At 41.1% G+C, this 17,086-nt stretch overlaps 1 protein-coding gene across 1 annotated transcript in view; it reads left to right on the top strand.

Annotated features, from left to right (window-relative positions):
* The window catches only part of SYTL2 (synaptotagmin like 2), a 62,918-nt gene continuing 45,832 nt past the window's right edge, over nucleotides 1–17,086 (top strand). The window contains exons 1-2 of the mRNA XM_069808522.1: nucleotides 1–124; nucleotides 15,159–15,605. Of these exons, the coding sequence (XP_069664623.1) occupies nucleotides 15,505–15,605 (101 nt within the window). The 5' untranslated portion in view covers nucleotides 1–124; nucleotides 15,159–15,504. The remainder of the gene's footprint in view (nucleotides 125–15,158; nucleotides 15,606–17,086) is intronic.

Below are 17,086 nucleotides of genomic sequence, written 5' to 3'. Positions count from 1 at the left end.
GGCGCCGCCATTGGCCCGGCGGCGGCGGCGGGCCGGGGCTGCCTCGCCCCGCGCCGCCGCCTCCTCCCTTCCCCTCAGACAAGCGGGGAGACGGCGTGGGGCAGCGGCTGCCCGCCGGGACGAGGTAACTGAGGCTGACTCCGGCCGGAGGGAAGGGGCTGGGGCAGCCCGCGGAGGAGGGCGGCGGGGTCCTGCCGGGCTGAGGCGGCGGGGAGCCGCGCTGCCACCGGCCCGCTGGGGAGAGGGGAGGCTGCCCGGAGGGGTCTCGGGGTGTGGGAGTGTCTTGCTGATGGAGTGACTCAGAGGCCAAAAAAAAGGCGTATAAGCCACCCGTGCCCGCAGTGCTGGAACGGCGTGAGGGTGAGTCTGTTGGCAGCAGAGGAGCCCCGACTCCCAAGTTTTTCGGCAGCCGGGCTGCGCCGCGCTCGGGAGTGTTTTGGCCGTGGTCGGCTTGCAGGGCCCGCTCGCCTGAGGATGGGGGAGATCTCACAGGTGGCTCCCCTGCCCAGCCCCTCTTAGTAAGGCCGGAGGGAAGGGCCGCCTGTCAGCGACTTTCCTCGGAACCCGTCTGGAGAGCCGGTGTGAGGGACGGCAGCCTCCCGCCTGCAAGGGGGGCCGTGCCCTGAGACGTCCCTACTCTGCTGAAGGGAGCTCCTGTCTGGCGGCGAGAGCTGAGTAACTGTAAAAACTTACCTGCACCTAGCTTCTGTAGGGGCCTGTTTTATTAAAAGAACTCTCCTTATTTAAAGAGGGTGCTTAGATCTTAGCTGAGAAATGTTAATGACCCTTATGTAAATAGTAAACGCTTTCATTTCAAAACACTAAATTAATTGCATCTTCCACGCTGTCTCTGGAGTGACTTGCAGAGTTGGACCGGCCCTAAAGTCTAATGCACTCAGTTGTGTCTTTCCTATGTGAGCCGAAGGGTCTGTTTATATGATTGCCATTGCAGAATAAAGGTCACTTAAATCTGGGGACAGATTGTCAAGTGGCAAGACAAGTATTTCTGAACTCTCTCAAAAGTGGAAGGAGAGGGGACTTAAAACATGCTTGTGGGATGCTCGGAAAATAAACTTGATTTGCCTTTATAGATGAAGGAATTGGAGTGTTGCAACAAAATATTTGTGTGTTTACACGTACTAGAGAATTGGAGATGTCTGTGGTGGAGTGCTTAAAAGGCTGATGAATCAGACCACTTTACTAAACTGACATATATCAACAGTACAGATATCCAGTTATTAGTTCTTAATTACCATCAGTCATTATCACTGCATTTTCCAAACAGTTCTTAACAATTGCATCTGTAAGTGGTAGTAAACCTAGGAGTCTACAGTGCCGTGGAGCTGATGTCCATAGTGCTCATGACTACAGTTCTTGATGGTCTTGGTTGCTGCGGTCATGGTAAAGTGCTTGAGAGCTCTTTGGCAAGAGAAGCTGGAATCAAAGTGAGCATTTTGTGATTTTTCATAAATTACCATCTTTCTTTTCTTATTGTTAGTGTTTTATGCACCTTGCTGCCTCCCTGCAAGAAAAGGGGATGATTGCATCTACCTTTGACATATTTAATATTATTTTGGGGAGTAAGACTCTACCCTAGTTTTGCTAGGCATCTTTCTTATGACTGATGGAACCAGAATAATCCTGCAAAATAAATATCTCCTCTTTGTTCTGCAGGTTTATTTTGGTTTCACCTGACATCTTCCTGCCCACTCTGTCCTTTGCTCTTATCTTGGCAGATTTTACTATTTGGCTATGTTTTCCTGTGCACTGTTTGGGCAAGTATACTGCAAGTGTCTGTCCATTTGCACTTATGTGTTATTTATATACTTATGCATAGCTATGTTAAAATACTGCTAGTAATGTTACAATGTTAGACAATATTTATGCACTGTTACCAATTACCGTATTTTAATGTGCTTGTGTTTGGGTTTAAGGCAAGGAAATAATAAGCATCTTGCTTACTCTGCATCTACCTTATGGATGCAGCTGACCTCTGCTTTGGCTGCAAAGCACATTCTTGAGTTTTCTGAAGCTGTCATTGGACCTGTCTCATGTTAAAGGAAGTTTCCTTCCATCATCTCTTGCAACCCAGAATAATGTATTATCAGTTTCACTGTCAGACTTTTAAATTTCAGTGAAATAGGTCATCATGTTCTTGTTTACCAATGCTGACAAAGGCCAGAGTAAACAATACTCCATTGCCCCCCAAAATGGATGACAGAAAGGTGAATTTGTCTTTTCTCTAAAGCACTGGGTAGAGACCATGGGCAGATATACTCTCTGGAGTAAAGTCCTGTTATTCTGCAGGAGACACTTGCCAGATTCCCAGGTAGAATTATTGCTACAATTTAGTACTTGGAGAAAACCTTTGATGCTTGCACAGAAGGCGAGATTTTAACTGTTGCATCTAGGAAAAAAAGCTTAACCAGGAAGCTAAACAGTGGAATGAAGTCAAAGGAATTACTTGTTTTCTACCCTGTATTGTTTCCTGTGCTTGTGACAGAAAGCAACAGAACAGACTTCAGATAAAAACCTGATAAGAAAACATTATTTGCAGGGAAACATGAAAGTAATTCGTAGTTTCTCAATAGGAAAAAAAATGTTTAATTTTATTTTTCTTTAATTAAAAGTGATGGTTCTGCCCTATGGAAGCTAGTCTTCATTCAATAGTGACTTGTTTTGAACCATAGTAAAGAATTTTTTTCTCTGCACAGAAAGTACTCTTCATCCAGGATGGCTGACTAACAGATAACTGCTAAAAGCAGTAGGTAACCTTCTGGTGCTCAAAGTCCATCACCTGTTGCATTTAAAGTCAGCTTATTTAGGTTGCTCATAAGTCAATTTAAGGAGGGTCCTTAGTTTGGTCTTCCAGTGCCAGAACACTTACGCTTTGTGGTATGTCAAGCCCGTGATGTTGCATGTGCTGTATTGGCAGTCTCCAGTTCTTTAGCTTATTTGGGCATAAAGTGAGTGACAGCTGATTTTAGCAGACTTATTCATGCTTCATTATTGTGGTAGAGAGTCATTCCAATTCACCTGGGTACAGCAACTAGCTGTGCTAGATTCTTACTTCATGGTATGAGGTTTCCTTGCTATATGTAACTTGACTCTGTTTACTGCACTGAGAGCAGCCACGGGAAGAGATATAATGTATGTGTGAGGAGAAAGAAAGGAATACTTCTCCCCTCTTCTTATTTTATAGCTCTTCATCTGGAGCTATATGAACTGAATCCCACTCAGTATCCTGTGCATATACACTGAATTAATAAACAACTTGACAATTTTTTTTCTTTCATCTTGCTATACTCCTTTTCCTCTGTAGTATAAATCTTCTAAAAGTAAATTTTTCTTTTCTTTTTCTCTCCCAGTCAAGGAAATCCTGCATTTTTGTCTCTCTATTTAAAAATGTGTGTGTAAAAATGAAAATAAAGGTAAGAACAAAGGAGATGCTTATTTGCAGAGTAACTAGCAGAACAATATCCTAGACTCATTACCAGATGCTTTTATCCTACAAAAGGATCAAACTGAATATCGGTAAATTCCATATGAACTTGCCTGCCCAGTGTTACTAACAGTCTGATTCTGAATGACAGTGATTTACTTCTGTACAGCCTGGATGGACTACAGTTAGACTATGTAATCTCAGTCATGTAACTGGAGCTCCAGAGGTACATCAGTGTATTCAAGAACTCCTGGGTTAGAAATGGTTTTAGACTATCAGCTTTTTAGATCTTAAAATCTCCCCCATGCTTTTCTTCTCTACTGAATTTAAATGGCTTATGTGAGTCAAAACCAGCATTAAAATAGAACATCAGTTATGAAAAATTAAGGTTGAGGTCCAAAAATAGTGTGTAAGTGCACTTTAGGCACTATAAGCAAAAGGTATGTGTCTAAGTCCTGAGCAGAAATCTGTCAAACAACCAGAAGTAGTGAGCCCTTGACCTTCTATTCTGGTCCCGCCCACACAAAGTAGTTACGGTCTTTTTTTTTGACCATGCTGAATTTGCAGGTTGCCTATGTTCCACCTGGGTATTGCATGAGTATGTAGCTCTTTGAGTTGTGGGTTGGTTTTTTTTGTTGTTTGGGGTTTTTTTTGTTTTGGGGTTTTTTTTTGCTTTTTGCTCTTTTTTTAAAGCCTGGGATAATTTATGCTAGTGGCAATGTCATTAATTTTGTCTTGTTTCTTACTTACTTGTTTCTTACTGTAGTGATTACAGTACTTCTCTGGAGATTGAGACCTGGATTAAAAATTAATACCCTCGGGTTACTCTCCTGTTCCCTCTGCTCTGCTAGTACTGTACTGCTGTGTAGCCAGGAACGCAGGGCTGGCTGGATGAGGAGGGAAGTCAGGAGAGAGAGAGAGCTTGATTTGTGATGTGGTGGCCTGGCTGAGAGAAAGTAGACCTGGGTTCCTGTTTCTGCTTGCAAGGTTGTGACATCACTTTAAATTTATGGTCATTCTGTGAGACGGGTGGTTTAATCCCTGGTAATGCAACCCTAAGAAGTGTTAAAAGTAAACCAAGTGAAACCTTCAGAGACTGTCATATATTTTGGTAAACAGAGGGATGTGAGTTTGAATCCTCTTGGGTTAAGTGGTTTTGGGGGCTCTGTTTTTGGCTACTTCCTGGGTATGTGCTGTAGCCATTGTGCAAGACAGAGCTAACACCTTGCATAGCTATGCTCTTAAAGAATGAGCCACTCCTGCAAAACTAAATACCTGTTCAAGGACAGGCATTACATTCCAAAACTCAGCCTCCCAAACTAAAATCCTGATTTTGCTACCTGTGGCTGAGAAACAATTTCAATCACAATCTTCTGCTCCTTCTCTCCCATCCGTGGGCTATTCAGCAGCATTTATAGGGCAAATCCCATTCATGCAGTGTGATTTGACATCATACCTCATCCAGTGCAACTGTAGGCTGCTACAGAAACTGTTCCCTGCTCCTCAGTTCTCACGTATAGCAACTGGGTTTAGCTCTCACTGTATCCCTTTTGGGTCCTTGCATCATAGCGCTGACTCTGTGCCCACAGCCAGCTACCTTGCTTTTTCGTGCCCGAGTGCTCTGTTTGGATCTGGCTATAAGTGAAACTGGTACCAGTCAGCGAAAAGACTGGGTTTTGCATGATATAGCCCAGCCCAGCAGTGCAAACAATCTTATGAGTGAAGTTTTCATGGCTGATAGACTTCCTGTTATTCTTGCAATTTAATATCACTATTAAGGCAGACTGACGCTGCTGCTTGCTGGTTTCAACTTAGCCAGAATGAACCTGCTAGTAGATGGAATATTCATATTGTGGGGCTATCCATTAAAACATCATTATGCACAGGAAGGTGAGTGATTTTCCTCGTAATAGGGAGCTATAGTAAGCTTTCTTAATGTATCTGTTAAAAACCCAACAATAACCCTGAAATAAAAACTTAATTGCAAAGGTTAAGTTAATTTTGGTGACTGAGATGAGACCCGATTCTGACTAGCCTATCTGCAGACTGTAGGCTAGCTTTTTTTAACCATTTTGATTTTTAACTTGTCTGGAAACTTTACCAAAGTGCTTTTTCTCCCACATCCCTCTTTAGCTTACTTATTGTTTCTATGACAGCAGGACTCCTAAAGAACATTCTTTTTCCTCTGGCATCTGATTTCTGCTGGTAATTGGATTCTGTGTAAGGCCCGGTTTTCAGGTAGGTGTGTGCCTCAGTTACTGTAACAAGGACTGAATTAATTGACGCAAGCTTTCTTAGTAGCCTTAAGATTACATCAATTATTAAGTGGGTAATTTTAACCTTAACACAAGTAAGTGTCTAAGGTCAGTGGTTAGTCAGTCACCTCATGAGAAAGGACAGCCAACGGGCTTGTTTTGTTTGCTGGCTCTTTGTGCATGTTAGTAATCAGTTAAACTGAGCTATAGTTACAATGACAAGGTTGGTAGTTGAAAAGTAGGGGGGCTGCAGTGACAAATTAGAGTGATTTAGGTGAGTAAGGGATGATTTTGTTTCCCACAGCTACTTGTCCATACAGTTAATTATGTCTGAGAATGATGGAGTGCCTTTTGCGATGTTCTGCGTGATCTCAGTTTTGTGTTGGGCTACAGGCAAATGCTCTGGTGAAGCTGAGATCGGTGGCCTCCCTCAGGGGAGGCAAAGATGACGTAAAATGTTGCCCTCTTGATTTGGCAGTTTTGTGCTCAACCCGTACCACAAAGCTGTTCTGTGCACCCTCCTGCAGAGGAAATGCGCTACCACCAGTGACCTAAGCACTTGGCTGTGACAGTGCTTTAGAGCAGTTTGAAGTGATACATAAAAGGGGCAACCTATTAACCCATGGGTTCCTAGTTATACAAACATAGTGGAGTAAAATCAGTCTGTCAGTGATGGTGGCTGTCCTTGCTCAAGTAGCTCATCACCTTGACTCAAATGAGGAGTGAGAGTGGGGACTATTAAAGTCACAAGGATGCAAGAGATACTGACTAATGGATTCCCATAATGAGATAAAAATAATCAGAGGAGTCATGTGGACAGGCTTTGAAATAAACCTTTTTCAGAGTTTCTTCAGAAACTGTATACTTAAAAGTCCTCCAGTTGGTGTCCAAGACTGAAACTGCTCTCCAAAATGTCTTACTGTCAGCTCAACAGTGAACATTAGTCTAAGTATGTATTTGAATGCAAATCCATGTTTGCTATTTGTAACATGAATTTCTTTCCATCAGTGCTGCTAGCCCCTTAATAATGTCATCTTGTTAGAAAGCCTGCATTAGCAGAGAGTCAGGACTACAGAGTGACTATGTAAACTGCTGCTCAGTTCTTCTCTTTCATTTAGAAAACTATATCTAATCAAAATGCAGGAAGTGTGTCACTTGCCAGTAGCCACTGATAGGAAATACTTACTAATTAGTCACACATTTTTGCACGCTTCCATTCTTGAGTGGTACAATTTTTAGAACAGAGTACTAGTTAAAAAGTACTCAAGTACTTGCTGAATAGTATGAGACCAAGGAAGCAGGGTAGAGGCAGGATAGTTCCCCTGAAGTCTCTAATATCTACACTTGTCAACACCTCTACATTGGGAACATTGCAACTTTGATTTGCTTAAGGCTAAAATTTGCTAAAACCAAGAATAATATGTTTAACAACAGGGATTTTTATCAATTCCACAGCACTACTCTTTGACTATCCATATCAAGGGAATTAATGTAGAAAACATCCTACAAGTACAATGAAGACTTTGCCAACACCTGCCTGGGAAGAAAACAACGTAAAGTACACCACTAGTTATATGATTTGCTGAGGGCTGTAACTGCTCACAGAATCTGGGATTTTTTTTTAAGCAGTGTGTCAGATAAGCATATGTATGGTCAGGAGATAGCTTCCCATAAAGGAATCGGTTTGCTTTCAATCTCTCTTAAATGTTTTAGTGTTCTACTTGAATCTGTTTTCAAACAAGATGTAAAAACGCTCTCTTAAGCTGAATGCTGTGTGGGTCTAATGCCAATGCTGACATGAAGAATGAGAAAGTGACAACGGGAGCTTGAGTCTTGTGAGCAGCCCCCCCACTTCTGCTTTTGGAGGGAGGCTAGTCCCTCTGCAAAGGGAATTGAGAATATTTGTTACACAATAGACAGTGCTCTACCTTCAGAGATCTAGAGAACTGAGTCACCTTCATTATTATGTTTCAAGTCCCTTACCCTGAGAAAATATTCTTTGTGTTGTAACTCTCAATGAAAAGAATTAGCAACTAGAAGAACTACTAATTCAAACAATGTGCCTACTGGGGTTAAACCACAACAACGTGCCAATGGTATGATGTGCAAGAAAATACAACTAGATTTGAAGAACCTCAGAATTTATAATGAGATATTGATGTTAACTTGCTGGAATCCCTGTGATTTTGAAGCTGCTTCAAAAAAAATTTTTTGAGTAGTTTTATACTTATGGCAATGTGAAATAAATGGCATGGCATCTATAGTTAGTCTGACAAGCAGTGGTCACAGGGAAAAAGAAAAATTTAGGTGTGTTTCCCTGAGGCTTCTCTTAAATTTCCAAATTTCTTATTCCAGAGACCACATCCTCTTGAAACCACTGGCCTAATGACTGTATACCATAATAGGTATAGAGATTGACATTCTTAGGCACTGCTGCCAATATCCAAGCCTTATGAAAGAAATGGCAAGCTGCCATATGTGATTAGAGGGATTAGGCCACAACCAAAGCAAATTATTCTTTTCTCTTCCAATTTTCAGTTGTTAACTTTTATCTTCTCTGTTATTAACATTTTGCTCTCTTGTTCAGAGTAAACTTTGTGTAATACAGAACAATTGCCTGTATAGTCCTCAAAGTGATGAAGGTTTTGACTTCTTAACAAACAAGAGTAGAATTAAATCACAGGCAGAGTTGTGTGGACCAGCAAAGTGGATGTTCCTGGAGAAAAGCAGAATTTTTCTCTGGTGCTTGTATTACTCTAGCTGCATTTCTTCCAGCTGGCTGAAGATCACTATATAAGGCTGTCAGTGAGAATATTTTAAGATTGCAACTATTTTGCAGGTTAAAGACAACAGGGATCATTTTGGTACTGTTGAAGAAGGGTAAGGTGTGAGCAAGGCTTGTTGTGTATCATATTTTTAATTTTTTTCCCCACTGTGGCTGTTTTGAGCAGTTATCTGGTCCTATAATTGCAGATAAGTAGATTATTTCCCTTAACTGTATTGTGATGGATATTGAACAGGAGAACACGTAGATTTATTACTGGAATAAAATGAAGCATCGCTATGTTTGTAAGAGCAACTTCAATGTTGCCTTGTTATAGATATCCCCTACTTCTGCAATGGTCCCTGTTCCACCAACACTCTCCACTTTACATCTAGCTAGATAAGAACATCTCTACCTCCCACTGACTAAACATACATGTTGGCAAATACTGTTCTCTAAGTTAATCTCTGGGACTGTTGGAAATATGATACACTGTGTACACTTAGCTGTTATAATTTTGAAAATGCTGTGATAACACCTCTTGAAAGAGCAGCTGGATTGGCTACAGATATGCATATCGTGCTGGATGATCTCTTCTGCCCTTTCACGAATTAAAATGACAACACGCCTTCTTGTGTTTGTTTTAAGTTCAGGTCCTTACCATTGCAGGCAACCATGTTTAAAACTCTCTTGAATGATGACTTTAGTCCCTCTTGAAATTTAATAGCTTTTCTTTCTCCACTGCTCAAACTGAAATCCATAATCCTCTGATCTTCTGCACAAGTATGTTCATGACCATCTTAAACTATTTGCACTTGTGCCAGCACTGGCATTTAGCTTAATTAGCTGTTCTCCCTTCATGGCATTTGCCTGACGTATTTACAGAAAAATTATATTCTCTAAGCTTAGGATGGTGCTGAATTACCTGTGACTGTACTGCTTAACTGTCAGTGGAGAATCAAATTTGTTCAGGAGAGTGTGATGATTTATTTTTGTTGTTGCTGTAAAGCTGTAGCTTGTAGGACTCAGTCAGAGGTACCATTATTGCTTAAGGTGACCTCCCAGGGTGGTAGGGGTCAACTCTGCAAAGCTGTTATTGCTGTTAGTGTTCTTCTTGGCTTCCTTGCTTCAAAATAAAGATTTACTATTTCCTGAGCACGGGTGCAGGCCAAACTTAGTTACTTTTCTTCTGACAATGAATTTCTGTGCAGATGGAAATTGTTATATTATACAATTCCATTTATCTGTCTTCCTCAGCTTCCTGTTGCCTTATGTCTGGACTTCCAACTCATCCTTGTTGCTAGCGCTGATATGTTGCAGCAGTGGAGAAATAAAGTTAGGAAAATGTGTAGCTTTCAAATGCATAAACCCAAACCCTCTCATTTTTAAGAGCCAATAGGTTACTTGTAACTGAATGCTTTATAGGCTGAAGATGTATACAGATGAGACTTGCTGATTAGCCAGGCCTGCAGGAGGTGAAGGAGTTGGCACAAATAGGGGTGTGAAAGCAGCCAAAAGTGTAGGATTGGCTGTCACCTTTTTCCTCTTGTTAGAAGGCATTGGCTTCGAGACAGATTCTCTGGAGCAAAGCTCTAGCAGCTTAGGTCTACTATACAAAGAGCACTTGAAAAGTAATTTTGCAATGTAAACTTAGGACATTATGAGGGTTCTGCATGCAAAAGTAAATCTTGTTGATTTGGATGGAACAGCTGACTTGGGTTTTACTGTTTGTTTTCTGATCCTGTTGATGAATTTAATGTCAGCCATGGCAAACTACTCCAACGTCTTCTTGCCTCTCCTCATTACATCCTATATGTATACACAGAGTAAAAATTTCAAAATATAAACTATGATTGTGGTACCTCTTAATGGGATATCTCATAGTGTTTGGAATGCAGTATTCAAATTAAGATTCCCCTTTTGTATTTGGGGAAAAAGCAGTGGGGGGCACAAACAGAGGTTTCTGTAGGGTAAACAAGTTTGTGGACAAGGTTATATTTCTATTATGATTTCTGTTCTAGAAAAATGTAAAGCCTTACTTAAAGGAATTGAGGTGTATAACTGCTTGAGAGGTGCTCAGAAATTTTATAAGTTAAAATTTTTGGATGAGTGCCTCGCCTAAAGCATTTGGAAGTTGTGAGTGGCTTAAGAGTGTGTGTATGAAACTATATTTTGGGTCTTTTTTCTGTTTCTTTTATTGCCAAAACATAGAAGCTTTCATGCATGAGTCACATAAAACATAATTTCAGATTCCTGTTTATTACAGGGATTAGAAGCCTTCTATGAAAGGGAAGATTTTTGTGTGGTTTCACTTGAATTTAAGGTTTAAGAAAAAAATCATGCCAAATATCCCAAGACTCACAAATGTTGGTCTACAGCACATGACAGCCTTTCTCCAGAAACCAGTCAACGTGGTATTTCTATCACTTTCCATGATTTATTCAGTCTGATATGGATCTTTCAGTCTTATTTGACACTTAGATCTGAAAACTTCCCTGGCAAAGGAAAACTTCCCATTGAACTTGCAGTGGCACCAAACTGTTGAGACCGCTTGGTTTTTTTTGGCATATGTAGGGCTTTTAAGAGAAAAAATTGTCAAAAAAAGAAATAAAAAGAATTAAGCTTGGGGTGATGGTAGCAGGTTGCTTGAAGTGGAGGAAGGCATTGATTATTTTTTATTCTTTTTTAAATTTTAAAAATTTTTCTAATTAGCCTTAGGTCTTTTAACAGGTGCTATACTCTAATCCAGCAGTTTTTACTGTCTGTGCTTGGAATCAGTGCTAAAAATCTTTTGCAGAAAGCCAGCCTTGCAGTAGCTTGTATCAGTGGGTCTCATGAGGTTGGCCGAGCACACCACCCACAGAAAGGGGTTTTCTTCTTCTTTGTGCAGAGACTAAGAACTGCTCTGTTTTCAGTTTGTGACTGGCATGGTTCCAGTGACTAAAGACTTGTTATCATAGTGAAATGTGATACAATTTGCCCTGTATGATTGATAAACATTAAAGGCCGGGGGGGGCGGGTATGTGCACGGAACCCGACTGATTATTGCTAGTTTTTAAAACTGCTTATCCAGTGAGATCAGGGGCCAGTTTTTCAGGTACTCAGGCATGCCTTAACTGAAGCATTATATTGTTAGCTTTGCAAAGGAACGTAAAGGGTCTCAGCTGCACTACGCGGGAAGCTTTTTATCATAACCTAGAGTGGGATCAAAGCCAACTAATATGATGCCATGTAAATCTGAATACAGGATGAATGCAGGTGGATAAGAATTCATGTTGGATTGTCCTCTGAAGAGCTGGGAGGAGAATGTGCTTCAGTTAAGCCAGACATAGTGTTAAACTTAGCAAAACACAGCTTTGTGAACTGTGGAACCCTGTTGTCTGATATAGGAAAAAAAGTGGTTAAGAGCCTGCCAGGGTAGGTTGGTATCTTGCATCTGATTGAAAACAAAGTGGGAGTGCAACCTTAGTTGCAGAAACTGCTCTACAGAATGATGGTATCTGGCAAGTATAGTAGCAGTGCAGCTTGCTGTGAGTTCTCACAGCCTGTGTGGACGCTCAGCCCTTGCAAACTGTTGTTCAGCTGGGGAGAACTGAAGTTCTGCTTCCACTAGTTTTATTAATTTGAACACTGTGAGACATCAGTGAAGCCTGCAGCTTGTTTTGTAAATGCTGTCCAACTATTCCTTTTAGATTTTTAAATTAATCTGATAGACAATATAATACTTCTTCCCTCAGCCTTCTTTAAACACAAAGACATGGTAAGATATCATTCCTATAACAGCTTTCTTACAGACTTGACTGACCTGAGGCAAGAAACTTGCCTGATTTCCAAGAAAAATCCTTGATGATTCCAGTTCTGAGCTGTCCAGGTTTTGTGGTTGCAACGTAAGCTTCTGTGCCTGTTGCCAGCTGTGCACATGCTACACAGTCAGCATCCAGGGCTTTGGATTAGCACTGTGGATGCTGACTGGTGTATCAGATGGTGTGAAAAGTTTCCACACGACAGTCAAAACAGATACCCATACCTGTTCTTAAGCCGAAGGAGTAGTGTTGTAGGTCCTCAACAAATTTAGGATTGTTATGTTTGTTGGTAGCCCAATAGTAAGTACTTTTTACTTCTGTGTAATTATAAAACTGTCATTTTCTAAATATAAATAAAGTTACAGATGGCAGGTTGTTTGAGATACTGTTATATCAACCTTGTGGAACAGAATCCCAATGAGATTCCTGAAGAAGATAAATACAGCAACCAAACATAACCACATGCAGAAGGTTGTTGGGCATTGGGGTTGTTGGGGGAATAATCATTAACCTGGCTGCAGCTGCCTTCCACATCTGTAAGAATTGCTGTTATCTTTAGAGATGAAGTTTCTCTTTGACCAGTCCCAGTGCCAATATCTTGTTTTTACTCTCCTGGTTGAACTCTGTGGCCAAGTGTAATGACTCGTTTCGTGATTTTAGTGGTCATTAGATCAATACAATATCAGCATCCTGTCTGCCAGTAGTGTCACACTGCAAGGGCCTAAGGCAGACACACAAAAACCTAAAGGGTTGTGATGGTAGCTGCCTAATAAAGAGACCTGTCCAATAACAATATCTGCTTCTGTCTCTCACCTGGTTTGTCACTGGGGATGTTTCTAAGGCTTACATTAAATTCAAACTATTTATTACTTTTTCTCTGGCTTCGTTATATCCGTGGTGCTGTAACCCTGGGGCACTAAGAGGCTCTACTGTAGATACAGCTGACCTCCCCTCCTTGTTCCCCTGAGGTTTTTTGAAGGAGAGGTTTTTGTCTTTGACGGTTGGGATTGCCTTGTAAGTGAATAGTCCTCTGGTACCACGGCCTATGAAACAGAGGCAAAACAGCATTTTAAATTACTGCTTGTAAATGCAGTCTGGTTTGGATAAAGCAATGAGGGTCACGTACCACATGATTTCTAATTCACATATTCAAGATGGTTATGTAGAAATTATTTCACATTTATTCATGTGTTCTGTAGGACAGTGACTGAGCCTACGTGGGATTCCTGACATAATTATACACTATCAGTGGTAAAATGTTATGAGTAAAAGTTAATTTATATCTTGTAAGTTAAGTTGTATTGCAGCCTATGGACACCATAGATGCCCTGACTTTCCTTCCCAGAGCAGGGGCTGGTATAAAGGAAAAGGAAATGACTCAAATGGTTCCCTTCCTCTTGAGCTCAGCCTAACTAGTCAGAACAACATAGCAGTTCTGACTCCAACCAGCAGCTAACAGCAGCTTCCAGAAAGTTTAAAAGGTTTACTGTAAGAAACTTGACTTTGCAAACCTAGTACCTGACATTTCAGTGAGGAGCGTTGTGCGTTTTGGGGGAAAGAGAATTTTGGTCAAAGGTCTGTTATAGAATTCCCATTTGAGGGGAACCTGAGGAAACAATCTCTTAAACCTGTTGCTTTTAGTTCCGAGTAGCATGTGAGAAGATTTTACGAGCAATACACATTTTTATTACAAATAGAAGACAAAATCCTGCAGAAAGAGTCATTGCACCAATTTGGGAACATGCTCCCTAAGTCTTGAACTGGAGCATACAAATTCCTCTGACACATTCCCAGCCTCCTCCCATGTCACTGCTGCAACATGTTACGTTTGGCAGGGTTCTGACAGCTTCCTCTAGAGTTTTCCTCCAGGGCTTGTGATGACTGCTGCCTTTCTCATTCCCTGAAAGGGGAAAGGAGGCTTTGAAGACTTGGAGTGGGAAGACAGGTATGGAGGGCAAGGCACACAGTTTGGTAGGAGTGGAGTAGGGTCCAAAAGTTCAATGGCTTGTCCTAATGGGATGGTTCTTTTGTTCTGTTTGGTTGGTGACTTGCCAAAAATGGTGTCCTAGAAATGTGCTAATGATAAGTAAACCAGCATGGCAAGCTTGTGAGTTTTAGCACAAGTGGTTGGTTTTTTTTCCTTTAAGTCTTCTGTTCCTGGAGTTCAGGCAATCTTTCTTTAAATAAACAAAATCCAACTTCTAGCCCTTGTGAAGAGAGTTCATGGATGTGATTCAAGTCTACACTGGCAGAAGGTGAGCGCCACAGATACATGTTGGGCTGCCTCACTCTGCTGCTTTGCTGTGAATCAGGGCTGCAAGCAGCAATAGATTTTTTCTTCTGAGATACCTGGCTCTTGTCTATCTGTGTATTGATAGCCATAGACACAGATTTCTTGTGTGCTATTGAATATAATGTCAATAGTTAGGACTACACGTTTTTGGTTTTGTGTTTTGTGGGTTTGGGTTTTTTTTGGTTTTGGTTTTTTTTTTTTTGTTTTTTTTTTTTTTTTTTTACTTTAAATGAATGTGATATGTGTTCTTGATTTAGTTTTTGGTTTTATGTTGGTATTTTTTTTCCCCCTTCCCTCTCCTACAAATTGTTCTGCTGACTTAAAGGTCAACTCAAAATGCACTTATTTTAAAGTGTTGTCATTTGAATGACACTTGATTCTGTGTTTTAGGGTGTGAGTTGTCATATTGGAAAGGAATATATTTTCATGGCCACCTTGTTCAAGAGGCCTGTAAAACAGGTTTGACTCGAAGTGACCATTTGAACTTCACAAAGTAGTTTAATCACACTGAAAAACTTGTTTCTTTTAATTAAAAATGCATACATAATCTACTTCCCTGATCCCTGATATTACAGCTTGTTCTTCCTTGTCTCTCTTTTAGGGGATGTTTTGTTTGTTCTTAAACACTGGATATGCTGGGTCAATGAACTGTTACTCCAGGAAGCAGAGCTGAGAGGACAAGCTGAGAAGACATCATTGTGATGGCAAGCAGGAATGCAACACTTTCCCAAAAGTCTTTCCTCTAGAGAAGCATGCACATACTCTACTGCAAGAAAGTAACATTTGGGGTTCTTAAGCCACTGACTGTAACGTGGTCCAGTTTTCTCAGTGCCTGCTGAAAAAGACTTCTCTTGTTCTATACCTTTAAAGTGGACTACAAGACTATCCTCCTCAGCAGGATTGAAGATCTTCCTGGACACTTTACCAGCCCCTACACACACGACAAGATGATTGACCTAAGCTTCCTAACAGAGGAGGAACAAGAGGCAATAATGAAGGTGCTGCAACGGGATGCAGAGCTTAAAAGAGCTGAAGAAGAGAGAGTCAGGTAAGGGATCTAGCACCACATGTTGTCCTGGGAAGACCTACACAGTTCATATACTGAGTTATTCAGAGCGCAGGAGTAGATAAAAACAGTTGTTGCTGGGTGCCCCATATTCCACAGTATTGGAGATTTTTACTCTGGACCAGGTTTAGTGTAGTCCCTGGATGAAATGCCTCTACCACACAAACAATTAATTACTGGCCAAAAGACTAACTGTTGATTTGGACCCTTACAATTCCCTAAGGGGCCAAGCACACTTGGTACACATCTGGCTTGATACGCATCTGGCTTGGTTTCCTCAGAAAAGGATTCAGTTTGCAAGTATCAAAACCTCTGCAACCTGAACTAATGCATAAGTGGGGTGATTTGATTCAAAAAGAGCACTAGTGCCCCAAACAAACAAAAAAGTCAATATAGATGCAGTCAGCAATATGTCTGAATGATGAAGTTATATGTCAAACATGTAGAGCATTGGAGCTGCAGTCCAGAGGAGGTACCAACGGTATGCTCTATTGGCAAGAGAAGTCCTTGCAATCTCTGGCTAAAGCAGAAAATTGCTCCCTGTTTTCTTTGTGGTGTCACAGACAGAACAATGTGTTGCTATTGTGGAGTGTTTTCTGTTCTGGGAGGTTTTCCTAGAGCTACTTTTAGCATAACTGCCATGAATAGAGATGTATGCATGGAAAGCAGCATTGCCCAGATGACCTGACTTTAAGAAAGCCATCTACACAGGTACAAATAGCCGTGGAATAGTGGTTTCAGCTAACATTGATAGCTACCTGCTCAGGAATGAGAATTTCAGTAGTTGGGCTTTTTTTTCCAGTGTGAAGGAAAGTATCCATTATAGGGTACGCAAAATGACAAGTGGCCGAATAATGAAAAACGGAGCCTTAGATGTTGAAAGGTCAAAGTACTGTAACACAAACAGATGCTTACAGGTCTCTGCTGAGGCAGGATTTTCTCTCATTGATTCAGTAATCTCTCGGATTCTTTCTCATTGTGAAGTTCCTCATGAAGACATGTATTTCCTATTTACGTGGTTTGAAATTATTCCAACCGTGATGCATCTGTGATGCTTCTCTTCTGCTGAGAAACATTTTTTAACAAATGCTCTCTGTGTAGGCATACCCTGAAGCAAATGAAACAGCAGCCTGCTACTTGCCCCAAGAGCAGTGTTCATCTTGCTGCGTAGGCTTGTGCAGCCTTGGGGTTGTTTGGTCAGCGTGTGGTCAGCGCGTTGTTGAGTTATTCCTCTTGCTCCTTTAAGTGTAAGAGCAATAAAGGGCAAACCAGTAGCTTCTCGTTAAAAACGCTTCTCCTCTCGAGGCATTTGCTTCACTGAGGACTAAAGGTAAAATCATTACAGGCAATGTTCCCAATTGTTTTTTTCCCACTATCTTAATGCAACCTGAGGAGGAGATGTTTTCACCACATAGTTTTGTCTTCTGCTTCAAAAAGCAGAAAACTGACTTTGCTGTAACAGA

The sequence above is a fragment of the Haliaeetus albicilla genome, chromosome 20, assembly GCF_947461875.1.
Source record: "Haliaeetus albicilla chromosome 20, bHalAlb1.1, whole genome shotgun sequence".
Classification (NCBI taxonomy): domain Eukaryota; kingdom Metazoa; phylum Chordata; class Aves; order Accipitriformes; family Accipitridae; genus Haliaeetus; species Haliaeetus albicilla.
The sequence above is the reverse complement of the archived record's forward strand: the minus strand, read 5'-3'. Positions and strand labels throughout refer to the sequence as shown.